Genomic DNA, 25,671 nt, shown 5'->3' on the forward strand with positions numbered 1-25,671 from the left:
GCTGATGGTGGCACGATATCGAACCACAGAAACAGGTGCCTGCTGCATGAAACCACCAGCGCTGAAAGTCGAGTCGAGTCGAGTTTTTGTAATGAGCATAGGAACTTTGAGTTAGTGTGCATACCTTGCTGCGCAGTAATACACTGCACTCATCTCCTCATGGCTAGTCACAGTGAATATGAGAGAAACATTTTTTTCAGAATTCCCACTCAGATCGCCGCTGATTTTAAAATGCTGTTCATACGGCTTTTCCATATTTTCCACATTATAGTTCAAATGTCCAATAAGTTTGATGTCGGTCAGTCCTGGAGGCTGCTGGTACCAGAGCATCACTCTGTACTCAGTTTCATTGTGGGTGCAGACGAGCTGTACTTTGTCACCGGGGCTCCGGATCAAGACAGAGGGAGTCTGATGGACCTCGACACCCAGACAGTCACCTGGACACAGATGGACACATGTTTTATTTCATTGTGGATTAAAGAGAGAAGCAATATTTTGGAGAAAAAAAAATCATCATTACCTGCAAGGAGACAGAAAAAAAGGAGGCAGATCATCTTGACTTTTTCCTCCTCACAGCATTTCTATCTAATGAACTGGTAGCTCTGCAGAGCTGCCTGAAGTCTGAGGAAAGAGATGTGTGCTCATAACTGAACTCCGCCTCCATCACATCCAAGTCATCAGCTGTGGCCTCTGTAACACCACCATGATTTTTCCCCAGTAGAACAGCTACACATGAGATTTAAAGTTACATTTTTGAAACAATTTGAATGAGCCAGCTTTGACATTGTGATTAGAGGTTTATGTCTCAATCTATATTCTATACAACCCTCCTTCTCCTTCCTAATATTGTCAGACAGGACTAATTTAGACTTAGTCAACGTTATTTCATCCAGTTTTTCTGAAAGGAAGCAATTCAATTTATTCAGTAATTTCTTACATTTTACACTTTTTCTTACACAATTTTGCATATTCTATCAGAAGCCCAACATTGCATTTTTGTTTTTAACCTTCGTCTTGTGTTAGCTTTCATCTCCTGTGTTCGGGTCAGTTTTGACCCGTGTTTTAAATCAGCTGTAAAATACACTAAAAACATGGGTGAGTGGGTTTAACTTCAGTACCGCTAACCGCCACACGCTGTCACTTCTCCTTACTGGTACCTTGTAACTGTGACTATACCCACAGACCTCCATTACATAAGTGTAGACATGCATTATTTAAATGTAGTGGGATGCATAACTTATTAATTCAATTCAGTCAAATTGGCTTTATTGGCATGACATGAAATAACCTTTTATACATTTTAATAAAATAATATAATTACTAATAGAATATGGATATAGCTACATAATGTACATACACATATTTAAACATACACCATCAGCCATAACATTCTTTTCTTTTTGGCCCTTTTTTTCTTTTTTATTAGTGCAATATAGTGTGAAGACATACAATCAAAAAGTACAGGGGTGCAACATGGGTGATTAACAAACAACAATGGTCAAGAGTGTATACTGTATATACAGTAATGTATACTGGGCTTGTACTGTCTGTCGTTTTCTGCCCAATCATTTAGTAGTAAGGAAGTGCAATACATTCTGACTGTACCTCTGTTCAGATACAATTTCACTGCTACCCCCTAGAGGTTGCACTCTCATTTGCACACAATGATACAAAACTGGATAGAAGTGGATTTGTGATACAGTGGGCAGCCTCACAGCAAGAAAGTTCTGGGTTTGGTTCCCATTGCTGGAGTCTTTCTGTGTGCCCGTAAATGAGAATGAGGAACTTGTTTCACCTGATGATGAAGCCAGATCAATAATCACTGGGATGTTCTGAGGACCTTAAGATTCTGATCACTGCTGGTCATTAGTAAACTGTTGATTTTCGCTAAACAAATTAAGACCAGGAGACACTGAACTTGTCTTGCTGTTGTCTCACTCACATTCTCAGTCATATTAAAGGGACAGCAAGGAGTTTGTATTTGGTTATAAAAAAGTCTCACGTGAATGTGGATGAATCTACGTTACCCACACTTGTTAATGGCTCCATTTTCGATAAATATATTGTTTTGTCTCTACCGAATCGCCGTTTATGGTTGGAACTACGACGGTATCTGATCGTCTTCAAACCTCTGACTTTAATTCTTGATGAATGAAAACATTCTTGGCATGACGTCCGTCTTGCGCCCATCCAAGAATTTCACAGTGCGCGTGGAGGCTCATGGTAAATGTAGTATGAAAACACTTCGCTTTCCAAAACTCCTCGTTGTCCCTTTAAGATGCTCTGAACAGCATAGTATTAACTGATGGTGGCACGATATCGAACCACAGAAACAGGTGCCTGCTGCATGAAACCACCAGCGCTGAAATTCGAGTCGAGTCGAGTTTTTGTAATGAGCACAGGAACTTTGAGTTAGTGTGCATACCTTGCTGCGCAGTAATACACTGCACTCATCTCCTCATGGCTAGTCACAGTGAATATGAGAGAAACATTTTTTTCAGAATTCCCACTCAGATCGCCGCTGATTTTAAAATGCTGTTCATACGGCTTTTCCATTTTTGCCTCATAATAGTTTAAATGTCCAATAAGTTTGATATCTGTCAGTCCTGGGGGCTGTTGGTACCAGAGCATCACTCTGTACTCAGTTTCATTGTGGGTGCAGACGAGCTGTACTTTGTCACCGGGGCTCTGGATCAAGACAGAGGGAGTCTGATGGACCTCGACACCCAGACAGTCACCTGGACACAGACGGACACATGTTTTATTTCATTGTGGATTAAAGAGAAAAGTAATATTTTGGAGAAAAAAAACTTCATCATTACCTGCAAGGAGACAGAAAAAAAGGAGGCAGATCATCTTGACTTTTTCCTCCTCACAGCATTTCTATCTAATGAACTGGTGGCTCTGCAGAGCTGCCTGAAGTCTGAGGAAAGAGGTGTGTGCTCATAACTGAACTCCGCCTCCATCACATCCAAGTCATCAGCTGTGGCCTCTCTGTAACACCACCATGATTTTTCAACTTTTTTTCAACTTTGCAACATTTTGAATGAGCCAGCTTTGGTATTAGAGGTTTATGTCTCAATCTATATTCTATACAACCCTCCTCCTCCTTCCTAATATTGTCAGACAGGACTAATTTAGACTGAGTCAATGTTATTTCATCCAGTTTTTTCTGAAAGGAAGGAATTACATTTATTCAGTAATGTCTTACACTTTTTCTTATACAATTTTGCATATTCTAACTTATTTGTAATTACAATCAGAAGCCCAACATTACATTTTTGTTTTTAACCTTTGTCTTGTGTTAGCTTTCATCTCTGTGTTAGGGTCAATTTTGACCCGTGTTTTAAATCAGCTGTAAAATACACTAAAAACATTTCTATGTTCATCCAATTTGTTTCTCATCTCTTGGTTACGTTGTTAGGCTTCCTTATCCATAAAAAAGGTTGGTTTTGCACTTATGATTTCAGTTTTAACTATCATTATTGTTCTTATCGTTATAACCGGGTAAAAATTGACCCTAACACCACAAATGACATAATTTTAACCAGAGCATTTTATAATTTTGTTTAAATACAGGTTCCTGACAAAGTCAAAAAGCCTTGATGCAATAAACACATTTACTGTTTGAGGTACTTTCATGCATTTAAAACCTGAAAACGGGTCAGTGGTGACCCAAAACGAGGAAGGTTAAGGTTTACAGCATGTCTGTTTGGTCTAAATTTGCAGAAACCTGGGATGCATCATTTAAATAACATAAGGATTCAGAAACATTTCATCTTTTTAAACAACAATAACAAAACATTTTTAACAAGCAATCCTAAACAGCACTGCATCACAAACAATCCAGTTTGTGTGGACTGATCCTTGTACAGCACCATCTATCTGCTTTTACCCAGCCTCACCCTCATCTGCATCAATCTAATATTTACCCTCAGTGTGAAGTCCCACCTGCCTGCAGTGGGGTTTCCTCTCTGCAGATAAAGCCTCCTCTGTGTCTGAAACCGGAGAGGTCAGCATTCCTGTGCCCAGGCCTCAAATAGAGACCTAAATTCTTGCAGAAACAGTCCCCGGTTCCCGCTGGGAGTTGGAAACCTATCCTCTGTTCCTGGGCAGCTGCCTCCCTCAAGGTGGACAATCAATGTCTTTGTGAAGCCAAGCCGATGCCTCCTGCGCAGAGCCGGTGCAGATCAGTCTGCCCGCCGCACAGCCCCTCAATCCTGCCTGTATGCAGTCGGCTGGAAGAGCTGTGGGAACCCTGGATTATTTTTTTCGCTTGGATGTCACCGTGATCCTTGTGATCAGTGCTGGATTATCAGAGCGACATGTTGTTTTCTCTGTGGATTATGGATGTTCAGAACTTTCATTTACAAACTGGATTTAAATGGCGCACATTAAAACATCACCGGCTCTTTGGGACCGCCTGACAACAAGAAGGAGTCTCCAGCAGGTAGGCCACAGTTATTCCTCCTCTCTGACTCAGACATGGTGCCCAACAGCAGCACAGACAGGGACATTTTTACTGAGCAGTCAAGGTAACAACAATGTTTAAGATTAAAAACTAAATAGACACAAAATGTTTAGTTCAAATGTTTCTCAGTCTATTTGGAGTTTGACCTGATTTGAAGAACAAGTTAAGAATCTGCTACTGCCCAGCAGACAGTCGTCTTTCCACACAAGTTACTGGCAATTACTGAACGTTTTTAGACATTTCAACACAGCTAGATAATTGTTCCACATTCAGTCACAGTACAAGTGGTTAGAAGGTACAAAGCTGCTTGAATTCAAGCCCTGTTGGGGTGGTAGTCAGTCAGGGAATTAGGCAGAATTCAACCACTTAACATGCTTTATTTCAGCATTCAAAATAATTAAAAACATCTCAATTTATTATACATATACAAAATAGGTACAGATCCTTGTGGTGTTTTTTGTGTCTGCCTTCTCTCTTTCTGTGCATTTTCTAAAAATTCGATTCCAATTTTGTATCTGAGAAAAAATTCACTCTTTGCACAAGAACAACAAGAAACAAACCACAACAGTTGTGTGGTGGAAAGAGGGCTGGAGGAGAAATTTGGGGTGACAGATGCAAGGTGGACAGCAGGTTTAAAAAAAACAAAACAAAACATTAAACCATGGAAGTGTGACGGACGAGAAGAGATGCAAATCCACTTTTCACTTGAACTCAAAAACAGAGTTAGATTTTCACTGCCAGTATGACCAACCAAGGCTGAAAACAGAAGAAATCTGTCTCATACTGGGCACCAAGATGTTATAGCTGTGGTATCATTTTTTTAGCACCAAAGGAGGCCCTGTCACAGCAGAGTGGCCCTAACACTACAGAACAATACAGCCACAATGGATGGGACAGGGAACCTCAAATAAAGAATAGCACCTTAATTTCAGCTGTTTCTGCTTCTGCTACATGTAAAGTGTCAGTAAAAACCTCTACCATCCCACCGACCAACACAACTACTGCAGGCACTTCTAAAACACAGGGCCCTTTTTCATAGCTGGTACTCCTTGCTTTCTGAGGTAGCCATAGGATTATTATTTCTTTCTTTCTGTCTTTCAAAAAAGAGGTTTAAACCCATGTTTCTCTGCCGGTGGTTTTAATGTGACTTTTCAAAAAAAATGGAGGAATAAAAACAAGAAAAAGCAACCACAACAAACAAATCACAACAGCTACAGCATGAGCAGATGTAGAGGAAGGGGTTATACCAGCCTTGTCTGGGGCAGATGGAAGAGAAAGAAGATGAGGAGGGGGAGGTTGGGGAAGATGGGGGGGCAGAACAACAGAGACAAACATGGCTGTCAGTTTCACCGTTTATTCATCAACACCTGAAACGTGGTACAAAGCAATTGGGTTCTGTCTGTTGGGACTGTCCTTTCATTCCTCTCACCGCAGTGGTGTATAAAAATACAAAAGTCAACTGTGTGTTTCTGTAAACTCCAGAGAGGCCTGGTTTGGCTGGATGAAGAGGGGAAGTAATTTTTTTTTACACTTTACAGAAGCATATATTATTTTCTTGTTGCCAGTGAAACAAAATGTCTTCTCTACAGGATCCTTGGTGTTGGTGATGGTAAAAAAAACAAAAAAAACAAAAAAAAACAAAACAAAAAAAAGAGTCAGAAGCAAAAAAAGTAGTGGTCCCAAACGCGATGATGCAGACACTGCCACATCACCGCCATCTTGTTGAAGTGCAGGTTTTAGGCAAGGTGGACCATCGGAACAACGGCCGAATGGAAACTCGTAGAAATCGGGAGTGAGGGGTTGAATTTTTCAGAAAAATGGCATTAGAAGAATGTTTTGGTGGGGTTTTTTTTATAAAGAGAGAGATGACTGCTAGAAAAAATAAAACACACTCACACACACAACAACAATTTCAAGTCCAGATTTCTCTTTTTACAAGAAACAGACAGGTCCAACTTCAAGGCCAAACTCTTGGTCTGGAGCACCAACGTCCATAGGAGCGATATCAATGATGGGCAGGCGAGATGTTTTCGATGTCTTGTAGTCGATGACTGTCTTGCCCCATGTACCGGTGTGTGACTGGAAGGAGAGGAGAAGAAAAGGGGGAGTCAAAATGGGCAATGCATAGAACACTGGGAGCATTGAAACTTACAGAACTGATACCCGGTTCCTCTAAATCAATATCAAGATTTGCTCACCGTGCATCCGTCCTCCAGGACGCTGTAGGTGAAGCGGCTGTTGCCCTCGGCTCTGATCTCGATCTCGTTGGAGCCCTGGAGGAGCAGGGCCTTCTTGAGGTTGCCAGCGGTGGCGTCCATGTAAGCGACGCTGTTCTTGCAGTGGTAGGTGATGTTCTGGGATGCCTCGGTGGACATGAGACGCAGGAAGGTCAGCTGGATGTTGACATCCTCTGGCTGAGAGCCCTCGCTTCCGTACTCGAACTGTGCCGGAAAGGAAGGTAGAAGTGGGGTAGATTAGTGATCGGTACTGTTGGGCTGAAAGGAAGATGGGGAAGGACAACAGGCGGAAACCAAAGAGTGAGGAGAGGGCATTTACCTGGAAACCGTCGTTCATGGCCTCTCCGAACCAGACGTGCTTCTTCTCCCTGATGTTCTTGCTGACGTACCAGTTCTTCTTGGCAACCTCAGGCTGAGTTGGGGTTACGCAGGTCTCTCCGGTCTCCATGTTGCAGTAGACCTTGATGGCATCCTGAGTGCAGCCCTGGTCGGGGTCAATCCAGTACTCTCCTGAAGAACCAGGGTTCAGAGAGGAAAAACGTTAGAACCCCCATGTGATATTTGTCTTCAAGAAGTCCTAATTCTACCGCATGCCTTACTGTCTGTCCTAACTCTACCCTTTCAACTGTATCGGAGACTCACCGCTCTTCCAGTCGGGGTGGCACATCTTGAGGTCGCGGCAGGTTCTGGCGGGGTTCTTGCGGGTACCGTCGGGGCTGCGGATCTGCTCGATCTGCTGGCTGAGGCTCTTCAGGGTGGTGTCAACCTCCAGGTCGCGGTCGCGGAGAACGTTGGCGTCGTCAGCGCGGAACATGCGGAAGGGATCGGGTGCCTTCTCCTGGGGCTGGGCAATGAAGCCAAGGTCAAATCCGCCACCGGGGGCACCAGGTGCTCCAGGAGGTCCAGGGGGTCCGGGAGGTCCCTGAGAGGAGAAGAAGATATAGGGAAGAGCAGGAAAAAAAAAGGAGTTGGTTAATTCATTACTGAGGAAGGTTTTCTGGTGCTGAACAAATGAACTGATGGATAGTTAGATGGTCAGACTTACAGCAGGTCCCATCTCTCCAGAACGACCACGGGGTCCGGGGGGTCCAGTGGGTCCGGGCAGACCGCTCATACCATCCTTACCAGCAGCACCGGAAGATCCGGAAGGACCCTGCAAACAGCACAAAGGAACAGCTTAAAGTGTCTGAAGGACAAAGAGTCTCACCGAACACTTTCAGACATGAAAAACGGCAAAGATGGTGGGCTAACTCACTCTAGCTCCAGCGGGTCCAGCAGTTCCAGCGGGTCCCTGCTCTCCTGAGGGTCCCTATGGGTTCATGAATGAAAACAGTCAGAGATACACTCTCCATATGAGTTGTTTCTATGAATTATGGGTGGGCTAAAGTGTAACATAACATACAGAAGGTCCGGGAGGTCCCTGCATGCCAGTGAATCCTCTGTGTCCCTTCATGCCTCTCTCTCCAGCCTCTCCGGACTCTCCCTTGTCTCCACGAAGTCCCAGAGCTCCCTGTTAGGGAAGAAGAAGAGGGTGAGGAGCTTTGCTTTGACTTCCTCTATATGAGTTTTCCATCTATTATAGTAGTCTTTTAATAGTGATAATGGTAATGCTTACAGCGGGGCCACGAGGTCCAGCAGGGCCAGCAGGACCAGCAATACCAGCAGGTCCCTGAAACATAGAAAAAACAGTTTGGTGCATTTGCTTTTACCCATGCTACATCTGACATTGATGGCTAAGGGAATGATCTGAAGTTGGAAAGATAATCAGGAAGGCCTCGTCACTCACAGTCTCTCCACGGTCACCACTCTTTCCAGCGGGTCCAACGGGTCCGGGGGCACCAGGGGGTCCAGGGGCACCGGAGGCTCCACCAGGTCCACTCTCTCCACGATCTCCCTAAAACACAAACATAAAATCACTTGATTTCACCAGCTGGACTTTTTTGGGCGGAAAAATGGTCAGCTAAAACTAAATATCTGTTCTTTGCTTTCTGATTCTGGTCCGTTAGTGATGAACTCACCTTGGGTCCAGCGGGTCCGTCGCGGCCAGCAGATCCCTCGTTTCCGGGGGTTCCCTAAAACAGAAACCCGCAACAGGTTAACTGATTAGAAACGCTGATATGGTTGACTTATACACACTAGTATACCAAAGTCAGACAGAAAGCCTTGTTGTTCTCAGGTGCCATTTGTTTCATCATACCTCACGTCCGGCCTCGCCAGGGGCTCCAGCCAGTCCAGGGGGTCCCATGGGTCCAGGAGGTCCACGCTCGCCACCGGGGCCGGCAGATCCCTGCTTTCCAGGCTCTCCCTGTGGGTGACACAGCCACAGTCAGTCAACAACATAGTTACAATAATTGAATTGAATTGAATTTATTGAGGGATAGCCCCTTGAGATGCAGCATCTCATTTTCGAGGGGGTCCCGATAATCTCAGTTGTCATCCGTCATTGAAACCATCTTTTACTTTACATTTCATGTAGGTGAGCTGAGGTTTCACATATAAACTAGAGTTGAATAGTATTTCCAAGTCATTCTCAGAAATGATTAACTCACGAGAGATCCGGGCAGGCCAGGGAAACCTCTCTCTCCTCTCTGTCCGGGCAGACCAACAATACCACGCAGTCCAGCGATACCCTGAGGTCCGGGAATACCAGAGCTACCCTGCAGGTGACAAGAGATTGAAATTGGTTAGACACAGTTGGAACTGACAGCAGTCAGTGGTTTTGTGATCATTTTAATCTGTGGTGAAAGTTTCGCCATAAAGATAACTTACAGGGGAACCCTCAGCACCAGGGTTACCCTTCTCTCCGGGAGCTCCTGGGGGTCCAGCGTTACCGATCTCACCAGCGCGACCAGCGGGTCCAGTCTCACCACGGTTTCCTTTGGGTCCCTCCTTGCCAGCAGGTCCAGTGGGTCCGGCAGGTCCAGAGTTGCCCTGCAGGTGGAGGAAGGGTATTTAAAATTAAACACTGCTAAAAAGAAAACGTATAAAAAGTGGACATTCTACCAACGTTGGGGAAATACTCACAGAGGGGCCGGGAGGTCCAACTCTGCCAGCAGCACCAGGGAAGCCAGTAGCACCCTAAGGAAACAGATACAGGTCCATTAGCGGGATGAGGTTGGAGAGATGGCTACATCAAGTCAGTGCAAACATTACAGAAACAAGAAATGAGCCATGAACAATGTGCTCTATGCAATACAAGTAGAACATCTGAGAGAGATTGTGTTTTTGTGGATTATCTGCAAACTGCTGACAGTGTGCTCAGACTCTCTCTACTGCTTGATATGTTGAGGTTGGTCTTAATGTAAATGTTAAAGAAGGATAAGAAAGAGTAGAATGACAGTTGTGACTTACAGGAGGTCCAGCGGGGCCACGGGCTCCCTTGGCGCCAGTGTTTCCGAGGGGACCCTGAAAAGAGACAAAATAGTGTCTTTGAATTAGGGAGAAACAGCAGCAACCGAAGCAGCTGTTTTATTACATATCACTGAATTTTTTTTAAATTGTAGTGGGGTGTGACTGTGTAAGTTTACTAACCTGAGGTCCAGGGGCACCAGTGGGTCCAGCAGGTCCGGGGGGACCAGCATCTCCCTTAGCACCATTGTCTCCAGACTCTCCCTTAGCACCAGCCTGTCCATCAGTACCCTGTGTTGAAACGGCCATGGATGGAGAGAGAGACAGAGTGTTAATGTGTATTGAAGCTTCAAGCAAAAGACAAACCATTGTTAGAAAAGGGCAGGCAGGACATCCATGGAGAAGTTACGTACAGGTGGTCCAGCGAATCCGGCAGGTCCGGGTGGTCCAGACTCTCCACGCTCACCCTGAGGAAGAGGAGGGGTAATAAGAGTCAATCAAAGGGCTTTAAGACTCAAGAATGAAGTTGCTGGAGAACTTTCAATTTCATTTTTCTGCTCCTGAGGCTGTCACTCACAGGGGCTCCACGGGCTCCAGCGGGTCCGACAGCTCCAACGGCACCAGGCTCTCCCTTATCTCCAGTGGCTCCAGCAGGTCCGGGAAGTCCAATAGGTCCGGTCAAACCACGAGGACCATCCTTACCGCCAGCTCCATCAGCGCCCTTTGCTCCTTGGTCACCCTAAGTTATTGGATGGCGAAGAGGTTTGGGTTATGCACAAGAATGATCATACAACAGATCCTGTAATACTGGAAGTATTCTGTAGGGGGCACTACAAGAGCATGGTGATACTGGGGAGCTACTGTGAATGGTGGTAACAGCCTTAAACCGGTCAGAAAGCCTGATCAAAGTTGTAGTTGGGTTTATTGAGGTTATTCTGGGGATATTACTAGGAATATTGCTGAAGTCACTTACTCTGTCTCCTCTCAGTCCTGGAAGACCAGAGGCACCGCGCTCACCGGGCATTCCCTGCAGTCCAGGAGGACCCTGAGCACCGGGATTACCAGGGGCTCCAGCATCTCCCTGAGGAAGAAGAAGAAGGATTATGAGAAAGAAATCAAAATAGTCAAATAAGATGCTGCCCGACAACAGGACATCCACTATTTTCTCTTTGAAAAACATCCTTATTCACCTTAGCACCATCGTTTCCAGCAGGGCCGGGGGATCCACGAGCACCAGCGGGTCCAATGGCGCCGGGGGCACCACGCTCACCGGGGAAACCTCTGTCACCCTGAAGGGGAAGGAGAGGCAGTGAGTCGACTTTGAAGCAAAAGAGTGGTTGAACAAATCTTAAGGATCTACAGTATTAGCCTGGATGCCTTCTCAAAAAAGCACATGGTCTTCCTCAGAGGGAAGCACTACTCTGAATTTGAAAGCTTTCATCTGTAAACAAAACACTACATTAGCCTATTTGTCTGGTTGAAATTAACCATATCACATTGCTGGCCAAGCTAGCATGAGCCTGTTGTTTGTAGCATTACCACTGGTGTTTTAGCTCAGTTAGCCTGCTAGCGAGTTAGCAAGCTCTCTCCTCTCTGTCCAGGCAGACCAACAATCTTTGCTAACAATTATGTGGAGCAGAAACAAGCCCCAAATCAGTTCACTGTTCCAGTGACCTACATTCTAACTAATGTTTTAATTTACTTTAATTAGAAACATAACTGAATAAATTAATAGCAGTGATATGGTAACAACAATCATAGTAAAGATGTATTCATAGTAAACTAAAAAGACAACTTTCTAATGATTTGTCATTAAAGGACACAAGTGACAATTGTGAACATGATGATAATATTACTCACTCTACTTCCAGCAGGTCCAGGGGCTCCAGCCTCACCAGACAGACCCTAGATAGACAAGAGATACAGACAAAGAGGCAGGTTAATGCATTTCATTCACCAGAAGTATACATTTGATCATGGTGCGTGGGGGCAGTCGTATCGCAGTCTTACCTGCTCTCCGGGCTTGCCAGTCTCACCAATGTTACCCTGGGGTCCTGGAAGACCCTGGAATCCAGGAGGTCCGGCAGGTCCTTGCTCTCCTCTCTCGCCAGCGGGGCCCTGCAGATGAGCAAGTCAATGAGTGTGAGAAGCAGCAGTACATCGTATGGGAATGACTTGCTATGCTACATCTAGCTATGTGTATTTATAAGGGATGCTACAGCTGAGTCAGGTGTTAATGTGGACATATTTGGTTTGTGTGTTTTACTTACAGCAGGTCCAGAGGGACCCTGGGCACCAAGGTCACCGTCCTTTCCGGGGGCACCCTATGTAGAAACGTGGCAGGCTTTTAGACACACAGTCTCTATACGTACCAAGAAAATAGTGGAGTAGTACAACAGATTCAAGGACTGGCAAAATGTAGACTACTTACAAGAGGTCCGGTGGGTCCCATCACTCCTCTCTCACCGGGCTTTCCACCCTCACCCTAGAGACGGGGGCAGAAAAGCACCATCAACACAGACACATAGACTAGTGGCAAAACTGTCAGTAGTTCATTGATCAAAGATACTGTGACCGAAGACACTGTGTAGCAGTTGGGACACATTACTTACAGCGGCTCCCTTGGGTCCGGGGAATCCCATGACTCCAGGCTGACCTCTAGCTCCAACGGGGCCAGGGGGTCCGGGGCGGCCATCTTGTCCAGGGGCTCCCTGGTGAAGAGGATTAATTATGTTAAGTTAAGTTAAATAAACTTATAATGTAGGTATCTGGAGGAGTTCAATTTATTTTAATACTGAATATAAACTTACACCAGGTCCAGTCTTGCCATCAGGTCCGGGGCTGCCTGGGCTGCCAGTCATACCCTACAGATCAGAGGTCAGATGTCAGAGCAGTGCAGGGCCAATGATGTTGTTGTTGACAACCGTGTGAGACGTTTATAGGGTATCTCACCTTAGCTCCGGGGAGACCGGGCTCGCCAGTGCGGCCAGGCTCACCAGTGGCTCCCTTAGGTCCAACAACACCAGGGCCTCCACGCTCACCGGTGGCGCCCTATAATGTGCAGGGAGAGGGAGAAAGAATTAAAGAAAAGCAACAAGTGTAATCCCAGTTCTTCAAAAGAATCTTGTGAGTGAGAAAAATATGTCACATTCAAGTGTGTATGTTTTACTCACTTTGGGTCCAGAAGCACCATCAGAACCAGGGAAACCGCGACCACCAGGGGCACCCTGTAGAGAGAACCAAACCCACCTTGCTTAGTCATGTGACCACAACTGTTACATGTAGACAAGAGAGCCCTATATCAAGAGCCAAAATGTGTCCCCACCTGAACCCTAGCCCTTAATCCTGAATTGATATCAAATAATAAAAAAACACTAAAATCACCCAAAACATCATGTATTATGGGCTGGATCTGGGTGGTCTTCAAGTACAACCCTATGACTTGAACACCCCCTGGTGTCTGCATTAGACCTTGCAATCAGTGGCTTAAAGCCATTCATATTGTGTGCTGCTCCATTTCAACCCTTTCGGGTCTATCCATCATGCACAACAGTATTTCCAAATGTTTGTGTTTACAGCTCAACTGTAGACTGGACTGCTGGCCTGGAAAGTTTGTTTACATGGTCTTGATGCAGGCAGATGGGTATCTACATCATTTTTAGCCTCTGCTATATAGTGGTATAATATAGGTAGGAAATATTGGGAACATTGCCTCTCTCATGTTTGTGTCTAAGTCTAAGTCTAAACATTTAATCCAATTTGCTTTGATCAGCGTATTTAAAAAAAAAACAACAAAACAAAACATGTAAAGTCTGTAGCCACACAAAAAGACCTAGAAAAAATGTCTATACACATTCTTGAAGCCATTTATCTTTAACATAGTATTGTACCACCAGAGGGCAGTTGTGTCAGTCAGTGTAAAGAATATAAAAGTGTGTCGCACAACATAATGAAAATCATCCAAGATACATACACGCTCTCCAGGGGCTCCACGGCCTCCTGCAGCACCAGGCTCTCCTCTGGCTCCTCTCTTGCCCTCCTCACCGGGAGGTCCTGGGGGTCCTTGGATTCCAGCGGCACCCTAGAAAACAGACCCATGAACGTCATGATGGACATCATGATTTGCATAATGTCATGATGGGAATAATGTCAGAGCTCTGCTTCATGCTGACTGTGTTGAACTTACACCCTCTCCCTTGGCACCAGCCTCTCCCTTGGCTCCTGGGGCACCAGCATCACCCTGAGGGAAACAAATAAATTAGTCAACACAAACAAAAACATAACACAACACAAGAAACAAAAACAAGACACCTAAACAACAAAAACAAAATAGCATTCAACAATAAACAAAAAGCACTGGAAGAAAGCTAATGCAGTACTGTATCTTTACTTTTTTTTTTTTTTTTTTACTTTTACATCAGTGTGCTTGAAGTGACAACTTATTTTACATTTAAGAAATTCAGTTATGAGAGAGCTTTACTCACAGTGTTACCCTTGGGTCCGGGGGCACCACCTGCACCCTGAGGTCCTGAGGGTCCACGAGGTCCGGGGAAACCGGGAGCTCCAGCAGATCCAGCAGCACCCTGTAGGGGACAGCACACAACAACAACCCAGTCACATCATGCTCCACTGTAACGGCAGCAGTGAGTGTAGTGAGTGGCTGAGCCAACTCTAAGAGCCCAGACCTAGTTGAGTAGCTCAGCCATTTTTTTAGCTAGTCAGGGATTCAAACCGTCAACCCTGACATGCTTATAAAGGAAATGCAGTGAGATACTTACAGGGACTCCCTTAGCTCCAGGGGCTCCATCAGTTCCGGGGTTTCCCTGAAAGAAGATAGAAAAGGAAAAGATTGTCACAGATAATCCAAGGACCAGAAAGAAGCAGCCAATGAGCATTGTGTTGTTTGATGATCTCCATTACGTGGGTCACAAATAATTCTTCTGTGGCCAGTTTTCTTATTAGGACATTATTGTTGGTACTTACAGAGGGTCCGGCGGCGCCAGCGGGTCCAGGGTTTCCGGGCTCACCACGGGCTCCAGCGGGGCCCTCAGCTCCACGAGCTCCCTGAGCTCCAGCATCACCCTGGGTAGAGGGAAAAGTAATGAATGATTAAATCAGGACAGATGATATGCTATGATCTCACAGGGTTGAAAAAAAAGACAAATAAATAAATACATTTGAAAATGTGCTGCCTGCTTTCAAGTAAAAAGGACATTTTCAAAAGTCTCCTGGACTTGATGAAGATTTAAAACTAATACTGTAGTAAGATCATACATCATCACTGAATAATGACAGTTTACAAACAATTTATATTTTATAATAATAGGACTTTCGGTTATGACCTTCTATGGTCCACACACTCATGTGATCCATGTGTGTTGGGTCAAAGGTGAAATTAAAGGTCAACTATCTACACACATTAATGGACATACTTCTAAACACTGTAAAGGCAGGTCAGACTTTCTAATGACCCTTACAAAGAGAAGAAAGGAAAAGATTGGTTGAGTGTGTTGAAGATAAAGGACATGACAAATTCCAAATTCAGGATGCAAAAGATTATTTCTATTTTTTTTTAGATAATTTAGGGATGTGTTGTACCTTGGATCCAGGGCCACCAGGGAATCCGGGGGGTCCAGCGGGGCCAGTGGGGCCCTGGGAAGAAACAACAAAACAAAGAGAAGTTTCAGAAGCAGTTTCATCTGTTCATGGCTGCCACATATGGCAACATTAGTTTGATCTGCTTGATTCATTTAAGAAAAGTAACAGTGCGTCATACTTACAGGAGGTCCAGCAGCACCAGCAGCACCATCGTTACCACGAGCACCCTGTAGCACAGACACAAATGTGTTAATCACAAATATGTGATTGCTTGTTCAATTTTTTGAGCAATTGACTGAATAAAGACAATTGGTGTGTGTGTGTGTGTGTGTGTGTGTGTGTTTGTGGACTCACAGCAGCTCCATTAGCACCAGCACGGCCTCTCTCACCAGGCAGACCACGAGGTCCCTAAGACAGAGAGTGACAGCAGGTCAGCAACCGATTTAAAGTGACCTCCACTGGAAGGCAGAGAAGAGCCAAGATGGCTGCTTCATAAAAAACATTTACTCACCATAGCACCGGGGGTTCCGTTCTCACCAGGAGCTCCACTCTCTCCCTGTACACAGAGACACATAGGCAGGTGAGCTGATGAGAACCAGTCAGTCCACTCAATGTGGCTGCCACAAGCTAATTACTACTAGCCAATACAGCTAAGCTAATAACTAGCCAAAATGGCTGCCACATGCTAATGACTAGCTAATATGGTTGCTACAAGCCAACTAGCCAATAAGGCTATTTAATTACTCAATATGGCTGCTAGACTCTAACAACTAGCCAATATGACTGCCATAAGATAATAACCAGACAATAAGGCTGCTACAAGCCAATCGCTTGTAGATAACATTGCTCCTTTAATGGACAGTTCACATACAAGGTTGGATTACAAACCATTTGGACATGTTTCTTATTGCGGACTACAGATGAATAACAGAATGCTGTTAGTTGCATTATGTGAAATTTAGTCCACTTTAAGGCATCATCACATTTGCTGCTTCCTTATTAATATCTGTCTTGTACTGTATCTACTGCTATCACCATTATTGACATTAGTGCCACTGTTAAAGCTACTACATGCCACTATGACTGACTTGCTGTACTGCTGACTGCAATATCAGTACTTCTATTACTGCTACTATAAAAGCTGGCTTCTTCTATTGTATTGCTACTGAAGCAGCCCTCTGCTGGGTGTTTTTGACATTTGACATTTTTGGCATTTTTCAACAAAGAGAGGTGTGGTGGAGCAGTAAAACATAGAGGGACAGTCACCTTGGGTCCAGCAGGGCCACTCTCTCCCTTAGCACCATCCAGACCGCTGAATCCCTAAAGGGAAAGAGACACACACTGTGAGCCCGACACAGGTCCACAGAGAGCAGACGGTATACGGCTGATTGGTCATGTGTAGTGTTGACTCACTCTGTGTCCCTTGATTCCGGGAAGACCGGGGGTTCCGGGGAAACCACGAGCTCCCTGGGAGAAAGATAAGACAGGGAGACATAAATTATTACCACAGCTCCATGTTTTCATCTTTTGCATCACTACGAATCACCGTGCCATGGAAACAACGTAACCTACCTGTGGGCCAGAGGGTCCACGCTCACCACCACGACCAGGTTTGCCAGACTCACCCTGAAAGAAAGAGAGGCAGAGATAAAGGGGGTGAACAGAGAGATACATTCGTTCTGTAACATAAACTGAGATAAAGTGGGCGAATGCTGATACAAATCCAGTGGACTTACATCCTCTCCGTTCTTTCCAGGGGGGCCTGCAGCTCCACGGGGACCCATGGGACCCTGTAGAGAAAGACACACGCGTTGAGACAATGGCTATAGACTAGAAAGGCACAAGTTCTAAGTGTGTATTTGTTTCGGTGTTCTTTACTTACAGCAGCTCCAGCCTCACCAGGCTCACCAGGGGGGCCAGTGAATCCCTGAGGTCCCTGTAGGGGGAGACAGAAACACCATCAGCAAATCAGTTACAGTGTATGAGCCACTTGAAACAGGAGTTGTTGTCTGTCTGTCTGTCTGTCTGTCTGTCAGTCAGTCAGAGGGGCATCACTGTGTCATGGCTGCTGTCAGCTGACGTGGGCAGTAGTGATGGGAAGAACTGAACTTTTTTTTTTTTTTTTTTTTGCTCCTCAAATTCACTGAGTTGTTATGGAAAGCATTTGCATGTATTTGTCCTGACTTGCTTCAGCTGCATTCACAGATTCTCTAGCTCCAGCCCACTGCATCAGTGTCTCAAGTCCAGATAGATTCGCTTCAGTCTCGAGCTGTCTCTTGGATTTTATGAGAGAATCTCAAACCTCCCTTAAACTGTGATGTTCATATCATCCTCTCCTGCTGTTTTAATTCAGACGCTAAGGAGGAGAATGTAGGATAATGCATGCAGGGAGCTGTTTCACTGCTGTTTTGTTATTTTTCCAATCACTGTTCATTCATCCACATAAGTCTGGCCACTGTATCACTTGTGTTAACTCACCACAAACAGTCAGACATCATTTTACATAACTAACTAGCAACAAACGCAATCAAATTAGCAGATTTTTGTCAATTCAGCATCTGTGAAGCTGAATCATCTTCAGCTCACATGGATGCATCTTTGTATTCATCAATTATCATAATCAATTAGCTTTGTGCTCTTGGCTGCATGTGCAACTAGGTTGTTGAATTACACATCTTTTTGTTTTTATTTCTTGTGCCTTGTTTTCATCTTACTCAGCTAGAACATTATGAAGCACAAGGCGGTCGGCTGAGTAATGATGACATCATGAGGTAGGGATGCCCTCCCTGCTCTCTCAGCTAACAGATCTGAAACATACTGAGTTGAGGAAGGAGTGTAGTGGTGTTACTTACGCTTGAACCGGGAGCTCCAGGGGATCCACGGGGTCCCATTGGGCCCTGTCAATCAAACAAATAAAGGTCAGACAAAATGTCATCATGACTCAAAGGGAGGTGATACAGTATAGGTGTAAGTGTGTGTATGTGTGTGTGTGTACCATTGGTCCAGGCACAGGCATGGCAGGGGATTTCTCGTCATAGCCACCAGACATCTGAGGGGAGAAGTTCTGGGGGGAAAAAGACAGACATGAACACATTAGCCACAGTGAAACATCATGTCACACTGATGAACTGATATTCAAATCCATCTGTCGAATCACTCGTAGTATGACAATGCCAATTCCCCACAGTAAGATTAGGTTCAAATTTCCCTATGTCACCTATGCTCTTTTCTCCCACTCACATGGAACATTTTAATATTTAATCAATATTTAATTAATACAATGTACTCAGAAGCTCATAAAAAAACATTCAAAACAGCCAAATGATGGCCCAATCAAATCTGGGAAACCTCCAGCAAAACATGTTGGATCCAGCATCACAGTGTACTACTTCCACCCTCCATCATCTACCATGTCCCTTGATTCCTTAGCTTTGTGGATGATGAGTATTGCAGTGATAATGCAGTTTACAGTCCAACAGGAATCATCCCCTGACCTTTGACCTCACTGTGGTCCTCTCTACTCTATGGATGCTACTGATGTTATCTGACCACAATCTGCATGTACATGCACACTGCAGCCAAGGCAGAACATGATGTCTGAGGGAGTGAATCTGGGATAATTCTGGCTTCGGTCTGTCACTGACATGTTGCGGTCTGTTAGTAAATTAGGCGTGATAAATTAGATTCATACAGAATTCTGCTAAATGACAGCATGTCGTTAGTGGTCAATCATTCTGGGATTGTAAATCATGTTAGCTTAGCCTGGGAAATTAGCATGTGGGTCAATGATACATTTTTTTTTACGGCAATGCTAGCTCAGTATGCTTAGCAAGAGTGATCAGAGTCAGTTAAGTTGGAGTTTATTGATGAACTGCATAGATTGTGATGAACCTGTAATGCTAGCTTAGCATTATAATATGAGGCCTGTGGGCATGAAATTGTTCCCATGGTAAATTCAACTACTTCACATAAACAAAAAAAAACAATGAATGGATCAAAAGCTTCTCATGCCTCCAATGACACTAATGACCTCCTGACCTCCTGACCCCAAACTTAAAGAGTCAGTCACTTTAAGCCAAAAATGCATAATGTGGTGGATCAGATCTCCCCGTCCTGTCTGCACTCACACCCAACATGCTCTGACTGGTTTATACTGCTCCTTTCTTGTGTCATTCACCACAGCACAATCAGAAGTGCTCTTTGTCTGAGAATGTAATCTGACAAACCACAGGAAGCACAAGATACTATACAGAAACAAGCACAGAGGGGCCAAGAAAAACTAAACTGGGTTAGTTTTCTTTCTGTTCCATTAACTTGTCTGACTGCCCCATAAAAAAAGGTTGTACTTATTGGTTTTACTTAAGTTGATACAGTATGACAGCTCTGTCCAATCCATGAGCTACATGCATGTGTCATGTGACATGTGTCATTTTGGGCCTGAACCAGGCAAACAGGGGAATAACAACGAAAAAATAAAAACAAATGACAAAAACTCTGACAACTTACTCCACCGAGGCCGGGAGGTCCAGGGGGGCCGGGAGGTCCAGGCAGACCAGGCTGGCCGTCGATACCATCGTTACCAGGGGGGCCAGGAAGACCCTGCAGAGGGGGGGGACAAAACAGAAGAGTCAGAATAAAAAGGGCCAACTGCGATACAAATACCACAAATAGACAAACATCTGATCCGTATCACATGGCAGCCTGAGGTCACCACAACAGATCTGTGTGTGTGTGTGTAACTTTTAGTTTCCTGTGTGTTTTTCTTGGCAGGTTAAGTATGGTGTTGGAAGCAGCATTAAACCTGGAGGGGATGCAGTTTTGTCACCTAAAAGACTGACCATGTGACCAACCAGGAAGGACTGGTGGTAGTCATGTGACATCAGGATGCAGGAAGTGGGTAAGAACAGTAAAAAATAAAATAAAATAAAATAAAATGCCTTCAAGTATTTAAGGAATTATACAAATGTTCATAATAAATTCCACATTACAAATAACATCAGAAGCACATTATAAAAAAACCCAGAACTGGAAACTCCCAGTCATAAACCATTACAACCAGCAGCTAAAGACCTAAAGAGTCTTCAGATCCAATTTGTCAGCCAACCCTCTGCAGCTGAATCCAGTCCAATTATAGCAACTCAAATGAAAATCTAATTCAAGTAGAAGTAGCATCAACACTGAAAAAATTACAATACTAAACCTGCATAAATAAATAAAAAAAACTCTTAAAAGCCACATCTGAATTTTGAGAGGATCAGTAATATTTGTGCTTCTTGTAAAAACAATTACTTCATAATTTAGCTGAACATTAGTTTATTTACCAAGAATCTCAAGTTTGATCTCGATTCGTCTCCATTACAATGTGTAACTTTCCTTCAACCAAGCAACACTTAAAACTTCCTGTCCCAGTCCAAACAGCTTCACCCTCAGCCTGCAGGTTCCAACTTGACGCCCTGACATGTTTTCACACACTGCTCCCAGCCAAACACACACACTCTGTTAAAGCAAGCTGCTCTCATTCACACCACTGCTTTAAAAGCATGCCTGGAAGCAACAGATATCGACTTCACTTGGTAACATAGCACAAGGATTACACTTCAGTGCAGTTGTATGGAACTATATCAGCATGTTACATTTATTTTTATTTTTTCCCCTCTCTTTACTTTTATGAAATGACTGCAGCTAAAATGAAAAATCCATCACAGTGAAGAAGACAAATGTCCAGTACACAGTTTGGCCTGAGACTATTTGGACCAGGTTCTCTACTTCACATATTAGACTCTATGTCAACCCTAATTTTGAACTAAATCCTGTTTCCTCATAATGCAAGAACAATGCAAACGTATGGAGGTTTTGTCAGTGTAGCTTTTTCCTCTATGACATGAACACACACACACACACACACACACACACACACACACACACACACAGTGCTGGACCTTAAATCAACCAGGCGGTTGCCACGTGACCACAGACAAATGACACAGAACTGAAACATGGGGAAAAGAGAGTTTGAACTTACTCTCTCTCCCTTGGGTCCACGCTCGCCCTTGGGTCCCTGTGGGGGAAAAAGAAAAAAGAAAAAAAAAGAGGTGTGTCAGTATTTAATTCATGATCAGAGGCTGATTCATGTATCAGAACATGATGTATCTGATCTAATCGTTAAAATGATCCATTGCTGATAATAATCAATCTCTTACTACAGAGTTAAGAATTATCATCTTATCCTTAATCATCACTATATGACAACCATCAATCAGTAATCAGTATTCAACATTACACTGCAATGTCAAACAAATTCATTAGTGTTTCACTGCTGCAATGGTCTATAATGGCCTACACAAACTATTCAGAGAGGTATTTTTAATGATTGATGATCAATTAAGTAATTGATATTTACCTCAACTTGACCCTCCTGGAAGCCTGCAGAGGTGAAGCAGACAGAAATGTATGTCAGATTATGAGAGAGAAAAATACATAAAACAATGATATATGTTAGTAAATATAGAGCTATAGATAAAGAGCATTAAATCCCGAATGATGACATAATCGATGTATTAATCGATTATGTGGTGGAGGAGGGACAGCTGTATCTGGTGCTGGAGGAGCAATGTGTCTGTTGGTGGTAATGTATGTGTTTTCCCATTCCCAATGATGCGTTCAAGTAACATCGGAGTGTTTCTTGTCAATAAAGAGCGGCAGGTGTAATCCCCCGTACCGTCGTCGGGGCAGATGGGGCAGCACTCGTCATGGGGAATGACGGGGTTGGGGCAGTCAGTTGTGTCCTCGCAGATGACTTCATCGCACATCACCGTGCCGCTGTCGCACACACAGATCTGGCATGGCTCTGGTTTCCACACATCCCGGTCCGCAAACACCTGGCCGTCCAGGGTGCAGCTTCCGCCCGTGCCTGAGGGGGCGACAGAGACACACACACACGACAGGTGAGATACCTGAACACACGCACTCGCACACGCACTCACACAAACAGTCACACGCATACAGGTGGACACGCTACGCACAGAAACACGAGGAGAGGATGTGACTTAGCTTTGCATAGGCTACACTGTAAAATTATTAAAGTTGAAAAAAGTTGAAAAAGAACAATGTGAAGAGGTTTTTTTAAAGCAATTTGAAAAAATATATATAGTCAAACAAAGAAAGACAAAAAATATGGGTGTTTCATTTAAAATTAATCCACTTCCTGAAAAAAACAACACCTATCTGCACTGTAAAAATGGGAATAGAATAATATTTTATCACTAACCTGCTACTGCATATCTAATGAAAACTAAGCTCCCTACAGGCCTATGTTTGTTTTGACTGGCTAGCACCTTTAGCTTGAGAGGAATGTTTTAACATACAAAAAAGTATTAATATGTTGAACTTAAAACCAACTGAGAGCAAACAGAGATGGATAAGACAGAAACATAAAAACACAAAGCTGAATAAGTGACTGTTGGAAAGTCTGGACATGAGCTGAGCCTCAGAGAAGAAGACACGCTGAGGTGACAGACATGCACATCATGTCGTCACGCTGCTGACTTCATTCCCCCCTTAAACTGGCTATTCCTCTGCTGCAACGGGTCACATTTTCCAATCTGAGCTCCATCACTGCTGCTGCATGTTCCTCAGGCCAAGCTGGGCCCCCTTCTAGGGCTTATAAATCTCCCAGCATGCCAAAGTGCTGAGCTCAGAGGGAAAAGCAAAAGCAGCAGCAGCAGCAGCAGCAGTGCCGCAGACTGTGGGCTTGGCAGCTGCTGGTGGAAACAGTCCGCATGTGTTTGCAATTAGAGGAAACCAAAAAAAAAAAAAATGAGTGGAAAGAAGAAGAAGAAGAAAGGGAGGAGGAGGAGGAGAAAAGAGGAGGAGGTGCGGGGGACGTGGCGGCCAGATGTGTCTGGAGATGGTGAGAGAAGCCTCTAGGTGGTGCTGCAACACAGTTCAGAGGGTCAGAGCACATCTGCTTCAGATAGACAGGCAGGAGGGCAGACAGCTGGGTCTCCTCCAGAGGAGAGGAACATCTGGAAAAACAGAGTTTCTGCTCCATGGTTCTGGTTTCCAGGACTGAGCCCGTGAGACCGACTCTTTGTCTCTTTACAGGAGAAACTATTTGTGCCTTTGTTCCTCTGAGTGGCCTACTACACAACTTCTCTTTATCTATATCATACAACACACCTGAGCTGTAGTGGACTTGGAGCTTTAAACTGAAGCTGGAGGTCAGATGTTTCCAGCAGACGAGACTACGCCTGCTCACCTACTGTCTCTCTCAGTTTCCTCCCTATGTGACTCTCCCTCGCTCACCTGGCCAACTCAGCACTCGGCCTCAGGCGGTGAATTACTCTGCCACATCAATCAGGCCTGTGAGAAGCTTTCCCATGTCTGGAAGCACACTAATCCTGAAGATGCACAAATGCCAAACCTTTTTCCTTTTTTTTGCAACTTTAACATCCAAAAACTGCAGAGTACACCAGCATATTAGAGTGGACATTAACTTATGGGGAGGGGAGGGCTACAGGCAAGCCTAGTTCAGGGCTGTTACGTTGGTAAAATGTCATGGACTAAAGCAAAGAAAACATTTTTCCAGCTCTTTTAGGTATTCAAATTTGACAAAACTTCTCCTCATATATATTTTTTTCTGTTGTTGTGTCCATTAGAAACCCCTTGCCTGGAGGAGAGCCTGGAAAACTTGCAGCAACTCGCTCTGCATGCATGTGGGGGAGGTGGGGAGGTAGAGACACATAGACAAACACAAGGAGAGGAGGAGGAGAGAGAGGGGCCTTCTTGAGATGCCCAATGCATTACGCACACTGTCCTGTCTAAACTACAAGCTGCTCCATTTGCCTGCCTATCTATCCCATCTATTCATCTCTCCATTTATCTATCTGGAGACAAAGGTGCAGCCAAAAGACCAAAAGTTCTTATTTCTAGTTCAAACTGTTTTTTCTTTTCTTCTCTCCTCTGTCTAGATCTCAGCAGCCGTCCACCCACGTAGAGAGAATCCACTTTCAAAAACCAGAAAAAACAAAAAAAAGGAAAAAAAAAAAAAAGGTTGAGAAGCTCCAGTAAAGTGATGAAACTTACGGTCGTCCTCGCCCTGCGCTCTAACCAGGAGCACTGCCGCGCTGAGCAGCAGCGCCAGCCGCAAATCCACAAAGCTGAACATGTCTAGATGCCACTAGACATGTAGACTCTTTGAGGCAAGAGAGGAAAAAAGTTGGGGGATGTTTTCTCTTTCTGCTACACTCCACTCATACACGGGTGTTTGGGGCAGGGTCCGCTTGTCGGTTCACAGTCCTCCTGACCCCAGCAGAAAACTCCCTACTGCCTACACTCACTTTCCACCAGGGTTTTTATATGGGAGCAAGAAGAACTGGGAGGTGCTGGGGACTGGACTGACTGGGGACGCACCCTCATTATCCCGTTGCTGCCGCTCACGTTTAGGGAAGACAAGAATGGACCCCTCCTTCAAAGAGAAAAAAAAAAGAGAAGAAGGAGGAAAAAAGAGTAGGTCCCTCCTTCCATAATTCCAAGAGTTTCAGTTTGGATCCGAGAGAGAAGGGGGAGCTGAGCAGGAGGAAACCTGATCCTGAAGAGCATCAGAGGGTCGGAGGAGGATCTCCACCTCCAGCATTACATGGGTTTAATCCAGATTTTATTTCTGGTTCTGGTCTACTTCCTGGTTCACTTTGATTTCAGACTACTCCTGGTAGTCCTGCTTCAGTTTTAAATTTTCAGAGCAATCCCTTTTCTTTTCTTTTTCAGGTTCAGTTCACAGACTAATGGACCAGAACGTAGGGGTTTTTTAGACAAGTTCTGCTTTTAGTTGAATTCTTGAACTTTTCACATTAGTTTCTGGGTGCAGAGCTCTTCCAGTTGTTTTAGTCTTCCAGTGTGTTTGTGTGGTCTTAGCTGGCAGAGTGTTAACTTGTGCTGGACATGGCTGCAGGCTTAGAAGTGTTTGGTTTAGCTTAGTGTGTGTTTTTGTTTCTGTTGCTAACTCAGTTCTGATCAGGG

The 25,671-nt window shown here is 44.5% G+C and overlaps 1 protein-coding gene across 1 annotated transcript; it reads right to left on the reverse strand.

Annotated features, from left to right (window-relative positions):
• Nucleotides 1-4,828: 4,828 nt before the first annotated feature.
• Nucleotides 4,829-24,970, reverse strand: col1a1a (collagen, type I, alpha 1a). The gene is made up of 49 exons (XM_083977446.1): nt 24,739-24,970; nt 22,373-22,564; nt 22,055-22,077; nt 21,677-21,712; nt 20,161-20,253; nt 18,650-18,718; nt 18,507-18,551; nt 17,537-17,590; nt 17,391-17,444; nt 17,227-17,280; nt 17,068-17,121; nt 16,921-16,974; nt 16,166-16,210; nt 16,009-16,062; nt 15,837-15,881; nt 15,655-15,708; nt 15,040-15,138; nt 14,835-14,879; nt 14,541-14,639; nt 14,243-14,296; nt 14,030-14,137; nt 13,230-13,283; nt 13,009-13,107; nt 12,867-12,920; nt 12,669-12,767; nt 12,488-12,541; nt 12,327-12,380; nt 12,067-12,174; nt 11,917-11,961; nt 11,247-11,345; nt 11,030-11,137; nt 10,634-10,795; nt 10,470-10,523; nt 10,240-10,347; nt 10,060-10,113; nt 9,733-9,786; nt 9,478-9,639; nt 9,258-9,365; nt 8,906-9,013; nt 8,727-8,780; nt 8,495-8,602; nt 8,324-8,377; nt 8,111-8,218; nt 7,964-8,017; nt 7,754-7,861; nt 7,351-7,630; nt 7,028-7,218; nt 6,670-6,912; nt 4,829-6,550 (listed from the first exon to the last, which is right to left on the reverse strand). The coding sequence occupies exons 1-49, from the start codon at nt 24,818-24,820 to the stop codon at nt 6,404-6,406; spliced, it is 4,344 nt and encodes a 1,447-aa protein (XP_083833572.1). The 5' UTR covers nt 24,821-24,970; the 3' UTR covers nt 4,829-6,403.
• Between the last annotated feature and the right edge of the window lie 701 nt (nt 24,971-25,671).

Source organism: Trachurus trachurus (assembly GCF_905171665.1).
Source record: "Trachurus trachurus genome assembly, chromosome: 8".
Classification (NCBI taxonomy): Eukaryota; Metazoa; Chordata; class Actinopteri; order Carangiformes; family Carangidae; genus Trachurus; species Trachurus trachurus.